Here is a 20,596-nt window from a genome sequence, read left to right as displayed (position 1 = left end):
GCACACTGTCAAAGGTTCCAAAACAGCCCAATTCATCAGAATTGGGTTATCAGGAGCATGCGTCTCTCTTATTACAACTTCAGTGGCTTCCAGTCCATCCATTTCTAGGCTTAACTCAAAGTGCTGGTTATGACCACCAAAGCCATAAATGGTTTAGGACCAGGTTACCTGATGAATTGTCTTCTCTACTATACATCTTTATGGATGTTAAGAGCTTCAGGAGAGGCTCTTATTTGTGTCCCACCAACATCAGAGGTGCATTTAGTGGGAATGTGAGAGAGGGCTTTCTTAATGTGTACACCCAGGTTCTGGAACGTCCAAGAGCCATCTAGTCTCCTCTCTAATGGTGTTCTGCCACAAAATAAAGAGCTTCTTGTAGACAGGGCAGAGGTTAGTTGGCTGAAGTTTTTAAAAACACATTATTACTTTGTAATTTTTTATATTTTAATTTTATGAGCTTCATCCGATACTAGAACTCCACTGGTGCAACAGCCTTCTGTGCATGCAGCAGAACTTCCTCTCCTGTCCCTTCAGTGCACCCTCAAAATCATCTCCAGGGCACTAGGGGACCATCCAGAGCAGGTTTTGGGGAGCACACAGGAGGAGGAGAGGAAATGGAAGTTCTGTTGCACAAGCAGAACTCTGCTTGTACAGCATTGGATATAACTTTTAAGTTTTATTATTAGCCTCCTAGGGTTGGTCAGTGTGAAAAGGTGGAATATAGCAACATATATGGTGTAATAAACAGACAGACTTTTACCATTCAAAAATAATAGCTTCACTGTGTTTGGTGGATGTACACCACTTTCTAAAAAGAAGCCAAGCAGTTATCTTGGGAAAGTGATGTGCTTTCACGGTGAAAATTAAAATTCTTATGTCACCACTGTAAGGATATTGTATGATCAGCTTATGAGCAATTAAAATGTTGTTTATCTTCTTTAGTGTGCTGTTATACTGCCTTGGTGGTTATTTGCCAAGTGGTTTCAGATGCACAAAACACAGAACTACATAAACAAATCTCCATACAATACCTTTCAAACTGAAGTCTACTGAACACAAGGAGACAACACAAGCATGAATGGAGGATTAATAGCCCATAGGCATTTAAAAAGCTTCACCCTCCTTCTTTACACTATGAACCATGTTATCTCTAAAATGTCTTAATAAAAGCCTAGCAGGCATAATCCAGAGAACATTAACTGCCCTGAAATCCCATTGGTTTTAATAATCACTGTACACTTAATTTTCTTGCAATTGTCTTTACAGAATGTTGGGAATGCCAGTTTTCTGGCCACTTGAAATCTTTATTCCAAATCTTTTATATTTTGCCTTTTATGTTTGCGTGAATATCTACTACCATAAAGGGGAAATATTTCCAAAGGAGAATCAGAGTGTGTCATGAACCTGTAATGGTCATGAGTTATTAAAAATCTGATGACAACACTTTGGCCCCAGTAAGGGACTCTGGGAGATGGTTACAGTCAGAAAAGACAAGCCTTGCCAATTTGTAAAGTTAAGTTTCATTTTTCCAGCTGAAGACGGTTAGAGGAAGCCTTGACAAGCTGCACCTGTTTGTCTTTGCTGATTAGCAAGTGCCTGGCACCCAAGGTCATCCTTGGCCTATGCAGTTGGAAAATACCGTTGGGAGGGGGGCCTGAAGGCGCGAAAATGTGAGAAACATCGAGAAGAAAGTTACATCAGTCAATTCCTGATTGGTCAATTAATCTTGGACCGTTAGGATCCTTTTCCCTTAAGTATAGGGCTAGGGACCCATAGCCTTTGTTCTCTGTTCTCTGCCTATGCTGACTGGCACCAGAGTTCCAAACCTTTTCTGCCTTATGGTTCCTGGGGTTGCTTATGGGAAGGCAACCTATGTCTGGTTCCATTGCTTTATGTTGAACATCCATCTCTCTTAGGAGAGGTGCCACGCAACCAACTACCTCGTATGTAAGTAGTTAGGTGAGCTAGTTTATTATTTTCTTGTTGTGTGTATGAATTCTCTTGTAAGAACCTAAACCCCTGTTGGGTGAATGGTCTTAAAGGATTACTTGCTGCTATATGATATGTGCACTTATATATTTTAATAAAGCTACTTCTATTTAACCTGGTGTGTTCATTTGAGAGAAGGGGTGGTTCTAAATTCAGTGTTTTGACCCAACCTCAGTCACTCACTACCAAAGAGGGTTAAGAAGTTAAAAGCTTGGATTTTAAGTGTTAAACCAGAGGTGCCTGGCAAGGAGTGTAACTGTGACTCTTGCCTTTTAGGACCTTGGTTTTATATACCTTCTGGGCTCAGAGATCCCCTGGCTCTGAGTGGACCAGTATACAGGGGTGGTGGCAGCCTACCTTCTACCTTGCAGGGTTGTTGTGAGCGTACACAGCCTTGGCAAGGGTGAAGTATTAGCTTTTTGGTTCCAGTCTCATTTCCCTAAGGGTGGGGGTTTGAGCCTGATGCATGATCCCGGGACCCTGAGGGTCGGGCGGGCATGACAGAGTGTTCATGCAACAACCACTGTATTAAATACTAGGCAAATAAAACATACCTGGCAGTTTTCCATAAATAGCTAATTCATCAAATTCATTAGGAAATTTCATGCCTTCTAATATTCTTCCACCAGCTGTTAAAATGTCATATAGGAGCAAGCCAAATGAATAAACATCAGCTTGCTGATTGTAAATAACATTTCCTCTTGCAACTTCTGGTGCTCTAAATCCTAAAAAAAAAAAATTGATAATAATTCACAAGTCATTAATTGTTATGCTTCTTGCCAGGCAATTGCTGTTGTTTTAGTTTATGAATAATGTTAAGTGCCATAAGAAACTTAACAGAAAAAAATCAAAATGCTATTTTGGGCCTAAAAGAGATGTGAGCTTCTAGAAAGCAATTATGAACTGAAGGTTATGAACCAATTAATAAAAATAAGCATATTCTCTCTCTCTCTCTCTCTCACACACACACACACACACACACACCTTATAGCCACAGAAGCATAATATACATAGGAGAATAGGAACAGTGCTGAAGGACTTTTTGTATTGGCTCTCATAAATTTACTCCATGTCCTAATATGTAGCTGTCTATGGAGTCCACAAACAGCTCAAAATGGTAGGTGGAAACTTTTGGCCATGACAGATTGTTCCATTCTAAAGGCTAAGGGGCAGATAGCAACGTTAGTCAATCTCAGTAAAGACTAGAGATGTGAAGAACTGGGAAAACCCCAGGGGGAAAAAAAGATTTCCCCATTTCCCCCAAAAAAACTTTCTTGTTTTTTGTTTCTGAAGAATTGGAAAAACTGGGAAGAAATGAGGAATTGGAATTCCCCCATTTTTTCTCTAAATTTTCCATTTTTCCCCCCGGGCCTTCACATCTCTAGAAAGACTCTGGGCCTGATTTAGGCTACAATCCTACACTACTTATCTAAGAGCAAGCCCCATTTGATCTAATGGAACTTAGTTATGATTAGACAGGAACAGGATTGCACTGCAAGCCAGCTTATTAAAATAATATATGTTGCAGCATCTCTCAGATTATACAGTCCTGCTCAGCACATTACACATGTTGAACAAGGAACAGGACAAGATGGAATCATGTATATTTATTTATTTATTTGAGTTATATCCCATCCTTCCTCCCAGTAGCCCAGGCCTGCAGTGTTATGTTCATGGAAGGGAACCATTACAAAGATGAACAATTAACATCACCAACCCCAGGGACCCTGGCAAGTTTCTAGAAAGCAGGAGTTATCCAGGTATGCCCAAGTGCAAAAAGTAATCATTTACTTTAACATCTTTCCCCCTTCAAAAACAATAGGCAGAGTCAGGCTGGTAACTGGCTAGGGAACATTTATCTCTTATAATTTACATTTCTCAAACATGTCATCTGTTTAACCACAGAGACTCCTGTGGTAGCTTGATGTTATTAAATAGGAAGACTTTCATACCTGGTGTGCCCTCTGACGTTTTTATCCCCATTCTGCAACAATATTGGGCAATACCATAATCGGCAATCTTTGCAATGACAGCTGAATTGGGATACAGTGTAAAGAGCAGCACATTGTGGGGCTTTAAATCACGGTAGATGATCATTGCTGAATGCAGATACCTATGAGAAACATATATGCATTGGAAATATTAAAAATGAGATGCAGGTCCTCAAGGTTTAATGGCTATCCACAAGACGGCTTCAAAATAGTTGGTCAGATGTGAACACAGTGAACAACACTTCAGACTTATGAAAGTCAGTACCAGCCAGGAAATCCATTACTAAAAGCGCAAATTACTTAACAAAAATATAATGTAGGATTCACAAAGACGCCTTGAAATTTTTTTTAAAACATGCTGTATTGAAACAAACATTTCTGATAGTTTTACCTTAAGCCATCAGCTACATGTAGAGCTATCCTGTGCTGGAGTGTCCTAGTTAGACTTGCGTTGTCTTGTTGCAGTAATCCATCTAGAGATCCTTTTGGCGCTAATTCCATGACAAGCATCCGGGGGTGCACTGCTGCAGCCAACAAGGACACTAAACTAGGGTGGTGAAGGTGGCAAAGCACTGCAAGTTCCTGGAGATAGTAAAATCAAAATGAAACAACAGTGGTGTTTTAACACTGATTTTTTTCAGTGGCAGTTGTGTGCTGAGGGGGTGGGTGAGCAGAAGATCAAACAGATTATTGGGGCAAGCTCTGACTTGCATGCACAAAGATGGAATGTAAAACAGTGAGGTTGAATGCATTCTTCCTCAGATAAAGATTCTTGGTCCTGTAAGAGGCGCTGTGAGATCTTGATTTGATCTTTGCCACTGGTCATGGAGATGGTGATCTGGAGGTGGGGTGTTTTTCATCTACTCCATTGTCATGGACAGATCACTGCCTGCTGAGTTTTAGACTTACGACGACTCTTTCCCTCTGCAAGGGTGGGGGACCTATTAAGTTGGTCCGCTCCCGGAGGCTTATGGATCCTATTGGTTTTCAGAGGGCCCTGGGAGTTTTTCCAGCTGATAGTACTGGCGCTCCTGTCGAGGCCTTGGTCGAACTGTGGAACACGGAGATGGCCCGGGCTATTGACACGATTGCTCCCACGCGCCCTCTTCGTTGCAGAGCTCATATAGCTCCGTGGTATACCCCGGAGCTGAGAGTGATGAAGCAAGAGAGAAGGAGGCTAGAGTGCAGATGGAGGCGAACTCCAGATGGATGCAATTATGCTTTGGTAAGTGCCTCCACTAAGTCGTACATGAAAGCGGTAAGGGCGGCGAAGAAGTCCTATTTTGCTACCTCTATTAGGACATCTCTCTGCCGTCCAGCAGAGCTTTTTAGGGTTGTACAAGGACTCTTACATTCTGGTCCTCAAGATACCATAGAAACATCTGAAGCTCGCTGTAACGACATTGCGGGGCACTTCCAAAATAAAATCGCATGCATCCGTAGGGACCTAGACTCTGATGTTATGACAGTTGAATCCATTGAAGTGTCCAGAACACGGTCTTGCGCTTCATTATTGGATGAGTTTCAGTTGGTGCAGCTTGAGGAAGTGGACAAGGTGCTTGGAATGGTGCGGGTGACCACGTCTGCTCTGGACCCTTGTCCATCTTGGCTAGTGAAGGCTAGCAGGACTGGTACCACCGGCTGGGCCAAGGAAGTGATAAATGCCTCCTTGAGGGAGGGAGTAGTCCCTGGTAGCCTCAAGGAGGCAGTAGTGAGACCTCTTTTAAAGAAACCTTCCTTAGACCCAGATAACTTGAACAATTATAGACCGGTGGCGAATGTCCCCTTTTTGGGCAAGGTTTTGGAGCGGGTGGTTGCCGGCCAGCTCCAGGTGCTCTTGGATGAGACCGATTATCTAGATCCGTTTCAATCCGGTTTTAAACCCGGTTTTGGCACTGAAACAGCCTTGGTCGCCCTGTATGATGACCTTTGTCGGGAGAGGGACAGAGGGAGTGTGACTCTGTTGATTCTCCTTGATCTCTCAGCGGCGTTTGATACCATCGACCATGGTATCCTTCTGGGGAGACTCGCGGAATTAGGAGTTGGAGGCACTGCTTGGCAGTGGTTCCGCTCCTACTTGGCGGATCGTCGTCAGAAGGTAGTGCTTGGGGAACATTGCTCGACACCTTGGACTCTCCATTGTGGAGTCCCTCAAGGGTCGGTTTTGTCCCCCATGCTTTTTAACATCTACATGCAGCCTCTGGGTGCCGTCATCAGGAGTTTTGGAGTGTGTTGCCATCAGTATGCTGATGACACGCAGCTCTATTTCTCCTTTTCATCTGAATCAGGTGAGGCTGTGGATGTGCTGAACAGTTGCCTGACCGCGATAATGGACTGGATGAGAGCTAATAAACTGAGACTCAATCCAGACAAGACTGAGACACTGTTGGTGAGTGCCTTCCCTGCCCAGATGGTGGATGTTCACCCTGTTCTAGATGGGGTTACACTCCCCTTGAAGGAACAGGTTCGTAGCGGACTTCCCGGAAGGAGTGCTGGCTGGTGGCTGTCTCTGAGGGAGCTCTATCTCAGAGAAAGCTTTTTTCAGTTTAAAGTCAGTCAAGAGGAATCTATGACTGGCGCAAATGTTCTCCAAGATAAAAGGAGAACCGAAGATTATCCACGTAACTTCGTCGAGTTGCAGATAGCTGGATTTGATCAGGAATCCCCTGAGATAAGAAGGCATACCTGGCAACGGAAGACGGAGCTTGGATTTCCAACATGCTATGCTGAAAGTAAGCGAGACATTTTTTTTTCTCTTTAAAAACGTTTTTAACGAGCTAGCCTCCATCTGTCTAAATCTTATCTTGGACTTAAATTACTACCGTAAAAGAGGATTGTTTACGAATCAGCTAATTAAGAAACTTGGGTGAGTCACACTTTTTTTTTTGTTCTGCATAAAGTTAAGGAAGAAGGGAGCAATACAAAGAATTTGTTTTACTTTTTTATATATATGACAAAAAGCTGGCTTAAATTTGGAATTATAAAGATTAAAACGAATAAGAGGCAACCTATTGGACAAGATAATTTGATTATTTGAAGGAAATATATCTGAGACTATTTTTTATTCATTTCTATTTTGGATTATGTTTTTTTTTTCCAATGAATCTGCTGTTCGTGTATGTTATTAACTGCTGGACGCTGAGAACTGGATTTGTTTTACATTCTTGAACGTGCCGGAGATAAGAACTGTGTTGGCTAAGATCATACTAACAAGCCTGATTATATTAACTCTTTTGTTGTTGAGGAAAAGTAAGAAACAGTTTGCCACTAAGTTTGGGAACATTGGTTAATAATAGAAAAAGTTTTACCTTTTAAAAATGACAACCAGGAAAACAGCCAAAGTTTTAGAGCGAAGAGTTTCAACTGATACTCAGGAAGGAATAGACATGTTTCAGAAAATTATGGAGGGGTTTAATGACTTTAAACAAGAGATGAAACAAGAGATGAAACAGGACAGACAACAATTTAAAGACGAATTTCACAATATGAAAAAGGACTATAAAGATCTACAAGATCATATCAAAACAGAAGTGGGTGAGATCAAAAATAATATTGGGCAATTAACACAGGAAGTAAAAAATGTTAAAGATAAGGTGCAAACCTTAGAGAATAGAATTGATAGTGTAAATGTGGAATTAGAAAAAAATCTGGATTATTTTGCTGTTATGGAACTTAGAGATAAAGAATATTGCTTGAGATTCCGTGCAATTCCTGAGGAAACAGGTGAAGATATCAGAGAGAAAATTGTTACTGTCTTAGCAAAATCCTTGGAAATGAATGAAGATCGGATGGAATTTGAAATAGATACAGTTTACAGAATTAATTCCAGATATGCAACAATGAAAAAAATCCCAAGAGATGTACTTGTTAATTTTCTAAAAAAAAAGACTAGAAATATGGTATTGCAATATCATTTCAACAATGGCTTCAAAATTGACGGTAAAGAAATACTGGTGATGAAGGAAATTCCTATTAGACTTTTACGAAAGAGAAAAGAATATGCTTTCTTCACAGAAAAACTTAAACAATGTAAAATTCAATTTAGATGGGATGTTCCAGAGGGAGTGATTTTTACATTCAGACAACAGAAGTATCGATTAAATACTGTTCAAAAAGCAAGGGATTTCTTGAGAAAAGCTTCAAAAGATATGGAAGAAGATAAACTCAAAGACATGGATACAATTCCTGGGAAACAAAGTCAACAGAAACAGGTAGAAGAAGAAAAGGATGATGATGAATCAAAGGGAGCAACAGGTACAGACTTTTCTAAAATACATGCTTAAAAATGGATTACAAATATTTAACTTGGAATATAAACGGAGCTAATTCGGCGCAGAAGAGAAAGTATTTCATTATTTGAAAAAATTAAAATTGGATATAATTTGTTTACAAGAAACTCATATTAAGAAGAAAGACTCCAAATATTTAATCTGTAAAAATTTGGGTGAAGAACTTATTTCGGCAGGATCAAAAAAAAAAAATGGTGTGGTCCTCTATATTAATTCACAATTGTCCCCTAAATTGATATTATTGGATGATAGTGGCAGATTTGTGGGAGTTGAAATTACCATACAGGGTACAAAAATTTTGATAGTGGGCATTTATGCTCCCAATGAAGATAAAACAAGGTTTTATACTGGACTTATGGAAAAATTATCAGAGTTTGTATATGATCATTGGTGTGTCATGGGTGATTGGAATGGGGTAATTTCACCAAAAATAGATAGACTTTCTGAGAAAAATATTAAAGAGACACAGGGCAAATTGCCAAAGATTTGTTTTGAATTGATGGAAAATTTGGAATTGGTGGATGCTTGGAGACATATAAATAATAATGCAAAGGAATTTACCTACTTTTCAGAAAGGCATAAAACATTTTCGAGGATTGATATGATTTGGATGTCTAAAAGTTTAGTGAAAGATATTTCCAAGATGGATGTATTACCAAAAACTTTTTCGGATCACAATCCAGTGATATTGACTTAAAAAAAAAAATCTTGGATTTAGATGGAGATTAAATGAATCTTTATTACAGAATGATAAAATAGTGCAGGAATGTAAGAAGAAATTAAAAGAGTTTTTTGAACACAATTTACATAAAGGGATAAGTGAAAAAATTCTTTGGGATACAAGTAAAGCATTTATGAGGGGATATTTTATTAAATGTAATTCTGAATTAAAAAAGAAGAAACAACAGAAAATGCAATTAATCTTGGAAGAAATAAAACAAAAAGAGGAAGAATTGAAAAAGAATCCAACTAAAGCTTCTACTGTAAATCAAATTAAAATGTTACAGAAACAAGTGTCAATGTTGACAGTTAGAGAAATTGAAAGGAAATTAAACTTTGCTAAACAAAGGACTTTTGAATTTGCAAATAAACCAGGGAAATTGTTAGCATATAAATTAAGAAAAGAACGACAAAAAAATCTTATTTTAAAGATACAAGAAGGAGATGAGATGTTGACAGACAATGTAGAAATCCAAAGGGTTTTTCATCAATATTATTCAACTTTGTACAAGTGTCAGGAAATTCCCTCTGAAAAAATAGAAGAATATATATCTAAACAGAATTTGCCTAAAATTACAGATTTTCAGAGACAAACTATTAATGGTCCTATTACGTCAAGAGAAATATCTGAGGCTATAAGTAAAATTAAATTAGGAAAGGCGCCAGGACCGGATGGACTATCAGCAATGTATTACAAATGCTTGGAGGAGGGACTTCTATTACCTTTACACTACACAATGAACTCTATTTTGCAAGAAGAGACGATACCGGATAGTTGGAAAAATGCCAATATAACATTAATACCTAAAGAACAGCAGGATTTAACTAAAACAAAAAATTATCGACCAATATCTTTATTGAATAATGATTATAAAATTTTTACAACGATTTTGGCTGAAAGAATGAAAATAATACTGCAACAATTTATTCAGGAAGATCAAGTGGGATTTTTACCTAAAAGACAATTACGTGATAATGTCAGGAATGTTTTGAATGTGTTGGAATATCTTGAACAACGAAATGACATACAAGCAGCCTTGATTTTTCTGGATGCTGAGAAAGCATTCGATAACTTGAATTGGAAATTTATGTTTAAGGTTCTAGAGCAAATGGACTTTGGAGAAAATTTGATAAAATGGATCACATCGATTTATACATCACAGAAGGCACAGATAATTATCAATGGGGATTTAACCGACTCATGTGAAATACAAAAGGGCACAAGACAGGGATGTCCACTATCCCCTCTTTTATTTATTTTGGTTCTAGAAGTGCTGCTTAGAGACATAAGGCAAGACAAAAGGATTTCGGGAATAAAGATAAAAAAAGAGGAATATAAATTGAGAGCATTTGCTGACGACTTGATAATTGTACTAGAAAATCCCTTGGAAGGAATCAAAATATTGATGGATAAATTAGAAGAATTCGGATCATTAGCAGGATTTAAGATTAATAACCAAAAAACAAAGATGTTGGTGAAAAACTTATCTTTAAGGAATCAAAAAGAGTTGATGGAGAAGATAGATTTTAAAATAGAAGAAAAGGTGAAATATTTAGGTATTATTATGACAAATAAAAATTCAAAGTTGTTTCATAACAATTATGAAAAATTATGGTCAGAGATTAAGAAAGATCTGTTAAAATGGGACAAATTACAGTTGTCATTAATGGGCAGAATATCTGTAATAAAAATGAATGTATTGCCGAGAATGATGTTTCTATTTCAAACAATACCTGTCATATCCTCTGATTTACCTTTTAAACAATGGCAAAAAGATATTTCTAAATTTGTTTGGCAGGGGAAAAAACCAAGAATTAAATTTAAATTACTACAAGATGCCAAAGAAAGAGGAGGATTGGGATTACCAAATTTCAGACTTTACTTTGCTGCTTGTTGCTTAGTCTGGATAAAAGAATGGATTGTATTGAGGAACAAAAGATTATTGGATTTGGAGGGTCATAACTTGAAGTGGGGATGGCATGGATATCTATGGTATGATAAAGTAAAAGTTAATGTGGATTTTAACAATCATTTTATAAGACGTCCTTTGTTGAAAATATGGAATAAATACAAAACAAGGTTTTTTTCGAAAATACCACTATGTGTTTTAAGTCAAGAAGCATTTTATAGAAGAGAAATGGCTGGAAAAGAGAAATGGTTAACTTACCAAGAATTATTAGAAAATGTGCATGGAGAATATATAATGAAAGAGAGAGAACAATTAATAAAGGAAGGATATAGTTCACAATGGTTTGCCTATTTACAATTGTTAGAAAGATACAAAATGGATAAAAAAATGTATGGGTTTGAAATAAATAAATCTGATTTTGAAGTAGATTTGTGTACAAATGATGAATGTATAATTGCAAAAATGTATAAATTTTTATTGAAAATGGATATGGAAGAAGAACAAGTAAAAGAGTGTATGGTCAAGTGGGCAAAAAATTTTGGTTATAATATACAAATGGATCAATGGGAAAATATGTGGAAAAAAGGTTTGAAATTTACATTATGTTATAATCTTAAAGAAAATTTTTATAAAATGATGTATCATTGGTATATGACACCAGAAAAGTTGTCAAAAATGTATAGTAATGTTTCTAATGTATGTTGGAAATGTAAACAACAAGAAGGATCTTTTTACCATATGTGGTGGTCGTGTAAACAGGCAAAATTATTCTGGGCACAGATAGGTAGGATGATGCAAAAAATTTTGAAGATAAATATTCAGTCAAAGCCAGAATTTTTTTTATTGGGCTTTATGGGTAAACAAAAAGAAAAGAAATATGGAAGAATAATATTATATATGATTACGGCAGCAAGATTATTATATGCACAAAAGTGGAAAATGGAATCAGTACCAACAATGGAAGAATGGCTATTGAAATTAATGGACTTAGTCGAGATGGACAAATTGACATGCCTTCTCAGAGAAAAAACGATAGATACATTTCTTAAGGAATGGAAGCCTCTTTTGGACTTTTTGTTGAAAGAAAAAAATGAAATGATGATAATGGGATTTGACGATTAATCAAGATAGACTATGGAAAAAAGTGAACTTTGTATGTTTTAGGGGTCAAGTTTGATATATATTATGTACCTTTAGCTGATCTGTAACAAATCGGAAGTCAAGTTTTTTTTCTTTTTATTTTTGTTGTATTGTTTTTGTTGTTTGATTTTGTTGTGTTTGTTTTATAAAAATTTGAATAATAAAAATTATTACAAAAAAAAAAAGGAACAGGTTCGTAGCTTGGGGATTCTTTTCGATCCTTCCTTGTCTGTTGAGGCACAAGTGGCCTCGGTGGCAAGGAATGCGTTCTACCACCTTCGGCTGGTAGCCCAGCTACGTCCCTATCTTGACAGGAATGACCTCGCCTCAGTTATTCATGCTCTGGTAACTTCCAGATTGGATTACTGTAACACGCTCTACGTAGGGCTGCCCTTGAAGACAGTTCGGAAACTCCAGCTAGTGCAAAACGCGGCAGCCAGATTGTTGACGGGAACTAGCCGATCAGCGCATATAACACCTGTTCTGGCCCGTTTGCACTGGCTACCTATTTGCTTCCGAGCCAGATTCAAGGTGCTGGTTTTGACCTATAAAGCCTTACACGGTGTGGGACCGCAATATCTTGTGGAACGCCTCTCCCGCTATGAACCTACCCAGTCACTTCGCTCAGCATCTAAGGCCCTCCTCCGGGTACCAACTCATCGGGAAGCCCGGAGGATAGTTACTAGATCCAGGGCCTTTTCTGTAGTGGCCCCTGAACTGTGGAACAGCCTCCACGAAGATGTACGCCTGGCGCCTATGCTGCTGTCTTTCCGGCGCCAGGTTAAGACCTGGCTATGCTCCCAGGCATTTTAACTGTTAAATGTTTAAATGTGTAGCTTGATTTTATTGTCATATTTTGTATTTTAACCTTTTTGTACACCGCCCAGAGAGCTATTCGCTATGGGCGGTCTATAAATGAAACAAACAAACAAATAAATAAATAAATAAGAGGCGCTGTGAGTGTCTCTCCCCTCATCTCCTTTTGGGTTATCAGGCCCTTGCCAGTTCTGGCTGACTTGCTTGTTATTCTTAGGTGCCACGCCTTCTGAAGCTGCCCTGCCTGCCAAGCTACGTGCCTCAGCCACCTCCTGCCTGCCGGTAGAGGGGCGGGCCATGGCTGCCTCTGCCTGAGCATCCATAGTAAACGAAGGCCCTAAGGCCTGTCTAGGTAATAGCAGTGGTGCTGTGCCTGATTTGGGTGGAGGTGGGAGTGGTTTGGGCCTCTTTGCTGGATTTTCCGATTTGTAGGTTGCTTTCCCCATGGGGGCAACCGCGCTGCGGGGCTTATGGAGACTGGAAACTGCGATAGAGGCCATGCCTCCATGTTGGTGTTGCTGGTAGGGGGGAGGGTAAGAAGCTATCTCAATGAGGCTGGAGTGCCTCGCAGCAGCCCTCCACAGGCAGGGAAGTAGACGCTGATGGTGGAGGCTAGGTTAATAGATTCTCTGGAGGATTGTGCTGTTAGCGCTGTTGCTGTCATTGCAGAGAAGGGGTGCTGAGGCAGCTAGGGCGCTGCCGCTGAGGTCCCAATAAGGTTGAAAAGTTGCAAAGCTAGCAGGGGGTGGGTGTTAACTAGTGAAAGGCATTAGCGAGCTGGTTCTGAAGGAAGGGGTGGTGGTACGCCCCTGTCTTGGATGGCTTCGCGCCATGGTGAGGTTCTCCGGGAGTGGGGAAACAATGAAAATCTCTCTCTCTCTTTTTTAAGAAACAAAGAAGGAAGACAGTGAGAAACAAGGTCAGGAGTAGAAGGAGAAAAAACAGAATGACTTGGGGAAGAAAAACCAAATACAAACTATACTGGCCTGAACCACAGAGCAGAGACAGTGATCAACTGTTATTGGTGAAGGCAGAAGAGAACTGGAGCTAGGAACTATGCAGTGCAGGAAGTTCCTGCAAAATTCAACAGTGCTCTTCTGCCTTCAACTGCTAGGTGGAGCTACCTACCCACCTGATATCATCTTTTACATGCACAGGAGAATACCTAGTAGCAAGGCACATCTGCAACAGGGTCAATAGCCAGCAGTTAAACTGCACAATCACCAAAGGCCTTTTGAAAGAGCCATGTCTTCACCAAAGTAAAGAGTGATGAACCTGGGCAGGCCACCCAAGGAATAGCATTCCACTACAGGGGGTGATGAGTAAGAAGGCCCAATCTCTCTTGAATCAATCTGATGAACTTTAGTCATCAGGGGGAACATGAGCAAGACCTCTGATGGTTCCATGTGAAGGTGGTTCTTAAGGTATCCTGGACTTAGTCCCAGACCACTAAGACTTTAAAGGTTAAGAACCAGCACTTCGAATTGAACCCAGAAACGACTAGGCAGTCAAAGAAGCCAATTTGTGGCCATTGCTTTTTACCCTTCCACCCCTCCGGCAAAAGCACTGCAGGTGACCAAGACATCATTTGACTTCTCACTTAGAAGGAAGTTGCAGTTTAGAGCACTGCAACAAACACTTTTGGTGTTATATGTGCCATCTGGCCAGCATCAGATAACTGACAGTGGCATTTTGAAATATTTGGTTTCCAAACACTGTTCTAAGACAACCCCTCATACAGCACATATGGCAGTAGTCCAATCAGGACAATTTTTAATTGTGAGTAATAATAAATTTGTATAAATAATTGTTGTCTTAATTAAGAAAATACATAGTTACTTCCTTATTTTAGAGCCTTTAGAGCTAGTATATGAACAAGTTCTTTTTATATCTCCAAAGTTCTTTCCTTTTTATAAAAAAAGTGTTTTGTTTAAGGCTCCCAGGATTATAATACTAATAAATTATAATATTAATAAAAGAAGTGGGGGGGGAAAGAAGACACTTCTAGGGTAGGTATAACTGTGACCAGGTCTGTCTCTTCCAGGAAAGGACATAGTTGGTGTACATTTCTAAGATGGTAAAAAACACTCTTGGCCACTGTCATTATCTAGCTATCCAGGAAAAATGCTGAAACTGGAGGGCAGCCTCATCCAAAACACCCTGTGCACCTAAACCCGGTCCCCCCCCAATAGTACTTCCATCTTATCTGGATTAAGTTTGTTCACCTGCATCCAGCCCCTCAGTACTCTCAAACAACGGTTCAAGATCCTCAGAAAGAGTTACTGTTCTTTTAAACTGCTGAAATCTTCAGAATGGGTTCTTTCCCCAAACTAGCTATACAAAAAGAGCTTTGTAAAGACTTACTTGTCTTAGAAGCCTAAGAGTTGTGTGCTTACTAAAAATCTTTACAGCTACTTCTTCTCCAATGTAAGAAGCACGATATACAGATCCAAATCCGCCATCACCTTTATCAAAAGAAAGCAAAAGGCAGTATTAAAGATACATAGTATTAGTATTAAAAATACATAGACTGTAATGTCATTTTAAAAAACATGCTGAACATTCCTTTCTGTATGTTGTAAATTACAGGTGTTCTACATACCTCTCAAGGAGCAGTCAATGCACAAATCAACAAATTAGGACTCAGATAATTTATAATTCAATCAATACAATTAAACTTTTATTCATATCAGAATAAAATTGATAAATGTTAAGTACAAGTTTGCATCAGGGTGTTCAGTGCCAATAGCATTGTTCTCAGAAAAATATGTGCATCTTGATTCAAGGAAAGTATATTTTTGTTTTGGAACATTGTACAAGCTAGTAGTCCCACAGGCAACATACATGGCTGAGGCTGATGTACGACAATCAATTTGTGGCCATTGCTTTTTCCCCTCTCCCCTCTGGCAAAAGCACTGCAGGTAACCAACACATCATTTGAATCCTCAGTCAGAAGCAAGATGCAGTTTAGAGCACTGCACCAAATGTGGTCTGACCTGCACATTACTCCACTACAATTTATGTTCATGATAAGAATGTCAGAAAATGTATTCAACCCATAGGAATGCAAACTGCAAAGAATCATTACCACATAGGCACAAAGCTAAGAGAATCATGACTTGAGGTTAATAATACTTTAGAACCCAGAACTGAAGCACTTATGGCCACATTTGCACTATACATTCCCAATATTATTCCACTTTAAACAGTCATGGCTTCCCCCAAAGAATCCTGGAAACTGTAGTTTGTGAAGTGTGCTAAGAGTTGTTAGGAGACTCCTATTCCCCTGATGGAGCTACAACTGCCAGAGTGATTTAACAGCCAGTCCCTCTTCCCAGGGAACTCTGAGAATTATAGCTCTATGAGGAGAACAGGGGTCTCATCTAACAACTCTCACCTGCCTTCACAAACTACACTTCCCAGGATTCTTTGGGGGGCAGCTGTGACTGTTTAAAATGGAAGAATAGTGGAATAAATGCATGCTGAGAATGCGGCCTAAAAGGAGTATTGTAAAACAAAACCTTGAAGTAGTTGCCATTCATAGGTGTGCAGATTTATTGTTTTTTTTCCTGTGGAAATATCAATCAATTGTTGATTGATCCCTTGTTGATTAAATATAATGGATCCCTTGCTTAATTTAAACAAAGCCTTTGAGCAAGAAAACCTGTGCCATAATACATTTATTCATCTTTAAAGTGCCAGAAGGCTTTTGTTGTTCTTAGCTAAAAGGAGCAGAGCAACAACAAACCTAGAAGAAATTCTGGTGTTTGGTAAAGTCTTAGCTCATCATTTTTCAACATGATATTTCTAGGCAAATCCGCCAGTACCAGGTCTGGAGCAATCTGGGCTATCGCAATGGTGTATTTTGGCTGATCTGGATTTTTCAAGAGGTCACCTATGGGGATAAAGAGAAATAGAAATGCAACAGATTGAGCAAAGAGAGAAAACATTGTATCCATTATTCCATACATCTTTGCTTCTAACACACATCAATTCTATGTCTCTTAGAATAATAAATGTCATGTTTTCCCCTAAAGTGGTAAGTGGTAGCGTTTTTTCAAGCACAGAAAGAAGACACTGATCTGTTGTCAAAGGTCCTTTGGGCACAGTGTTACTGTAGCTTGAAAGAGCAACCAGAACTGCTTATTAGACTATGAAACTTCTGTTATTTTGCAAAGGATATTCTACAACTTCGTAATAGAACTTTTTACATCACAGGAACTGGAACCTTCTCTGCCAATGGATGAAAGTAGACAGAAACCACTGAAGTGATAAATCTAATGATACCCACAGCTGCAGTATATATTACATTTGTACTGGTAGTAGCAGAAGCTGTTTAGAGTTTACTAACTGGGCTGATTTTGTTCTATGTGGGGTCAACTGTATTGCTCTCTGATAAGGAGAAGAACAATGGAGATTTGGCTATGAGTTCTCTTTTTGCACTCTGCAAAAAGATTCTAAATCAGTTCTAGGGAACCATCTTTCAAATAAATAGTAACAACTACTAATAGTAGAATATGGGTAGCAAAATTTACTAATTAAACTCTAAGGTATGTTAATAACATAGCAATTAGGGTAGTGGTGGGTAACTGGATTCAGCCAGTGAGCCATACCCAGAACTGGCCCACCCTCTCTCGGGCAGTTTTTGCAGGAGGAAGGGGCTGCCCACCTATCAATCACCTGGTGTCATCATGACATCAAGCAATCATGCTTTTGAAACCATAGATGCAAAAGAAGAATCTCACACCTCTTTCTCTGCAGGAAGTGAGGCTTGCACTAGGCACTGAATTCAGCTGCACTTGAGAATGAGGTCATTTTTCTGTGTTAAAAATACTAGGATATTGATGAAAACAAAATCAGATACACATTTATTGGCACACTGAAAAAGTATTTCAGGATAGCTTGGCTAAAGCACTGGATACCTTCTTCTGCTTTTTTAAGAAGGTCATCAAGTAATATTTTCTGGTGCTCCTCTCCATCCTGAAAACTATACAAAGCCCATTTTTTCAAGAGTGTTTCTCCTTCACCACACACATCCACTTCAAGTAAGCCAGGAAACCATTCTTCCATAAGAGAATCAATGTGATCGACAACTTGCCCCAAGAGGATGCAACCTTTAGAAAACCAAGAAAATGTGATGAGGATTGTGGTGTGCTACATCTGCAAGGTGCATATCCAACAGCAGCCCGCCTCCCAAATCCACTCTGATGCAAATTTAACCTTTTCTGCAAGAAGGCACAGTAATTTTTAGGAAACTGTTTGGATTGTTTTCAAAAGCAGCCGATTCTACCAGGCAGTAGGCTTCAGGTGACCAGTTCAGATATATGCCTTGCCTCCAATACATCCTGTTAGGACGAAGAGCTCGTTCTACAGAGAAAGAAAAATGGCTCTGTAAGGCAATTTTCCTAATGTAAAATTCAGAAAAAAATGCACTACCCTCTTACTTATGTGTTGCTATGATTTTATCACTGCATGAATGTATAAAGCATAAACACAAAAGAACATTATTTGCATGGTGTAGTGGTTATGGTGTTGGACTACGACTGGGAGACCAGGGTTCAAATCCCCAGATAGCCATGAAGCTCACTGGGTGACCTTGGGCCAGTCACTGCCTCTCAGCCTCAGAGGAAGGCAATGATAAACCCCCTCTGAATCCTGCTTACCATGAAAACCCTATTCATAAGGTCACCAAAAGTCGGAATTGACTTGAAGGCAGTACATTTACATTTACATAGTCTCAAGAGGTGGGAACGTGTAACATCTCATAAATCAGTTAAGAAAGCTTAACTAAAATCATGAAATAGAGTCAGCAAAGCTTAAATATGAATGATCAATCATATAATAAAAAGTTAGTAAGTAAAATGGATAGCTAAGGTGTTTATTTTATTCTCTTTCCCCTTCAAATAAAACACTATTAAGAATCTGCTTTATACCACATCAAACTACTTTTCCATTTAGTGTATTATTGTCTATCCCTGACTTGGCAGCAACCTTCCACCACCTGAGACTGGTGTTTCTCCTAAATGGAGATGTCAGGGATTGAATCAGAGGCCTTCTGCATAATCTATAGCCCCTTCCCCTATTTAACATAATGTAAGAATTTCAGAAATAAAACAGAAAATATAAAAAATAAAGTTTTAAAAAGGAAACAAACAGAATTTTAAGTGTGACCCAACCAAGTCAGCAATTTCAATATGCAAATTCCAAGATACATTCAATATCACAGTGGGAGCAGTAATAAATTAGTCAGAAAATCCCTTCCTCAACCCTCCCCCGAAACAAGTTTGAGTTTTTGCCATTCCTTGGAAGGTGAGCAATGATGGAGCCAGGTGGAAAGTAATGTACCTCTTCCTGAAAGTATATACGGAGACACTTCAAGCAACCTGTTGATTAGCCGGGACCAGAATCCCATGGGAAAATAAGGCATTTCATACAGCCTAATGATAATTTCAGAGTTTTCACAGTGGGGTAACTCTATTACGGGCCTATGATCCGACAAGCTGGAAGAAAAAGAAAAGTTGTTTTTAATATTTCTGAGTTTACTTTTTCCAAAGTTGACACTAGAAGTTAGCAGTAGCCAGAATGTGCAGATACTTTCTTTCTTGGGTTTTTTTCATAGTTATGATTAGTGGACCATTCTAAAAAAAAAAACACCACACACACAAATCCATGAATCTCTAACTCTACATTTCCTTGACCAAGCAATACTTTCAGGCCTTCTGTTTACCTGCTTGGAACAAGGAGTTGATCTTCTCCTAATGGCAGTGCAATCTGGAACTTCTCCAGAAGTCTGAAGTACTGACACATGTATTTGTTCGGGAATTTACTTTTCTTTAGCAGGTATTTCTCTACATCAGAACGCTTTATGATTCCCTTTGGGTACTTAGGAAAGCCTTCAACTTTCACAGTGAAGATCTATGGAAAAGACACAAAGCTCATGGTTCGTTTGTCTTCCCCCCCCTTTAATGTTTGGGTGAAGTCACATGTAATATTTTTAGAGCAGAAGAATTATCACTGCATTTATCCCAAAACGTTTATCCTTTTCTCCATGACTGAGCTCTGAAACAACATTGATTCTGCAAGTTTGCAACTGAAACTGGATATGTGTGACACTGTTTGGGGAGAATCTTTTTCTCAGTAAGAAAACTTCCCCTTGCTGGGAATTTTACTCTTGTAAAAAGTTTCCTTTTTAAAAAAACAGCTTGCCTGAACCACAGAATGAGCAACTGAGTCAGTGCTTCATTTACTGTTATGCATGTCTGTGATTTCACTTAGAAAGATAGGCTAACCCTGCATCTGACAGATGTGTTATGAGACCTTTTGAAATAAAACGACTGACTTCACCCTTATTTTGAAAGGATTCCCCCCCCAAAATGCTAGCTCGCAGAGTATACTGCTATATTTTTTCTAGATGATAATTTTTTAGCCATATGCATGTGCAAGATAGCAGGTTTGCTGACACCACATTTCAATTCCCCTACTCCTGCTATACACATGGAAGTGCATATAAAAAACATGATCTGGCACCAACGTCCCTAATTGTGTACATGTAAAGGAGCCAAAGTATTGTGCTCTCCCTCCTGCCCATTCCCTTGTCCAGACCCCAGATAAAAAGTTGTTGGAAAAAGTGAGACCTGAAGAGAGATGGTAAGAGGTAGATGTGAAATCAGTTGGTTAAAAACAAAAGGAAAGGAAAGGAAAGGAAAGGAAAGGAAAAGAAAAAAGAAAACTTATGAAAACT

At 39.0% G+C, this 20,596-nt stretch overlaps 1 protein-coding gene across 5 annotated transcripts in view; it reads right to left on the bottom strand.

The window, feature by feature from the left end:
• The window catches only part of LRRK2 (leucine rich repeat kinase 2), a 149,538-nt gene that overhangs the window by 22,207 nt on the left and 106,735 nt on the right, over positions 1-20,596 (bottom strand). For all 5 annotated transcript variants that reach the window (XM_061640340.1, XM_061640342.1, XM_061640341.1 and 2 more), the window contains 9 exons: positions 19,583-19,770; positions 19,201-19,355; positions 18,076-18,222; positions 17,778-17,969; positions 16,604-16,750; positions 15,220-15,320; positions 4,372-4,562; positions 3,942-4,102; positions 2,544-2,714 (listed from right to left, as the gene is read on the bottom strand). In XM_061640340.1, the coding sequence (XP_061496324.1) occupies positions 2,544-2,714; positions 3,942-4,102; positions 4,372-4,562; positions 15,220-15,320; positions 16,604-16,750; positions 17,778-17,969; positions 18,076-18,222; positions 19,201-19,355; positions 19,583-19,770 (1,453 nt within the window). The remainder of the gene's footprint in view (positions 1-2,543; positions 2,715-3,941; positions 4,103-4,371; positions 4,563-15,219; positions 15,321-16,603; positions 16,751-17,777; positions 17,970-18,075; positions 18,223-19,200; positions 19,356-19,582; positions 19,771-20,596) is intronic.

The sequence above is a fragment of the Rhineura floridana genome, chromosome 8 (assembly GCF_030035675.1).
Source record: "Rhineura floridana isolate rRhiFlo1 chromosome 8, rRhiFlo1.hap2, whole genome shotgun sequence".
In the NCBI taxonomy this organism is placed as follows: Eukaryota; Metazoa; Chordata; class Lepidosauria; order Squamata; family Rhineuridae; genus Rhineura; species Rhineura floridana.
This window is presented reverse-complemented; position numbering and strand designations above follow the sequence as displayed.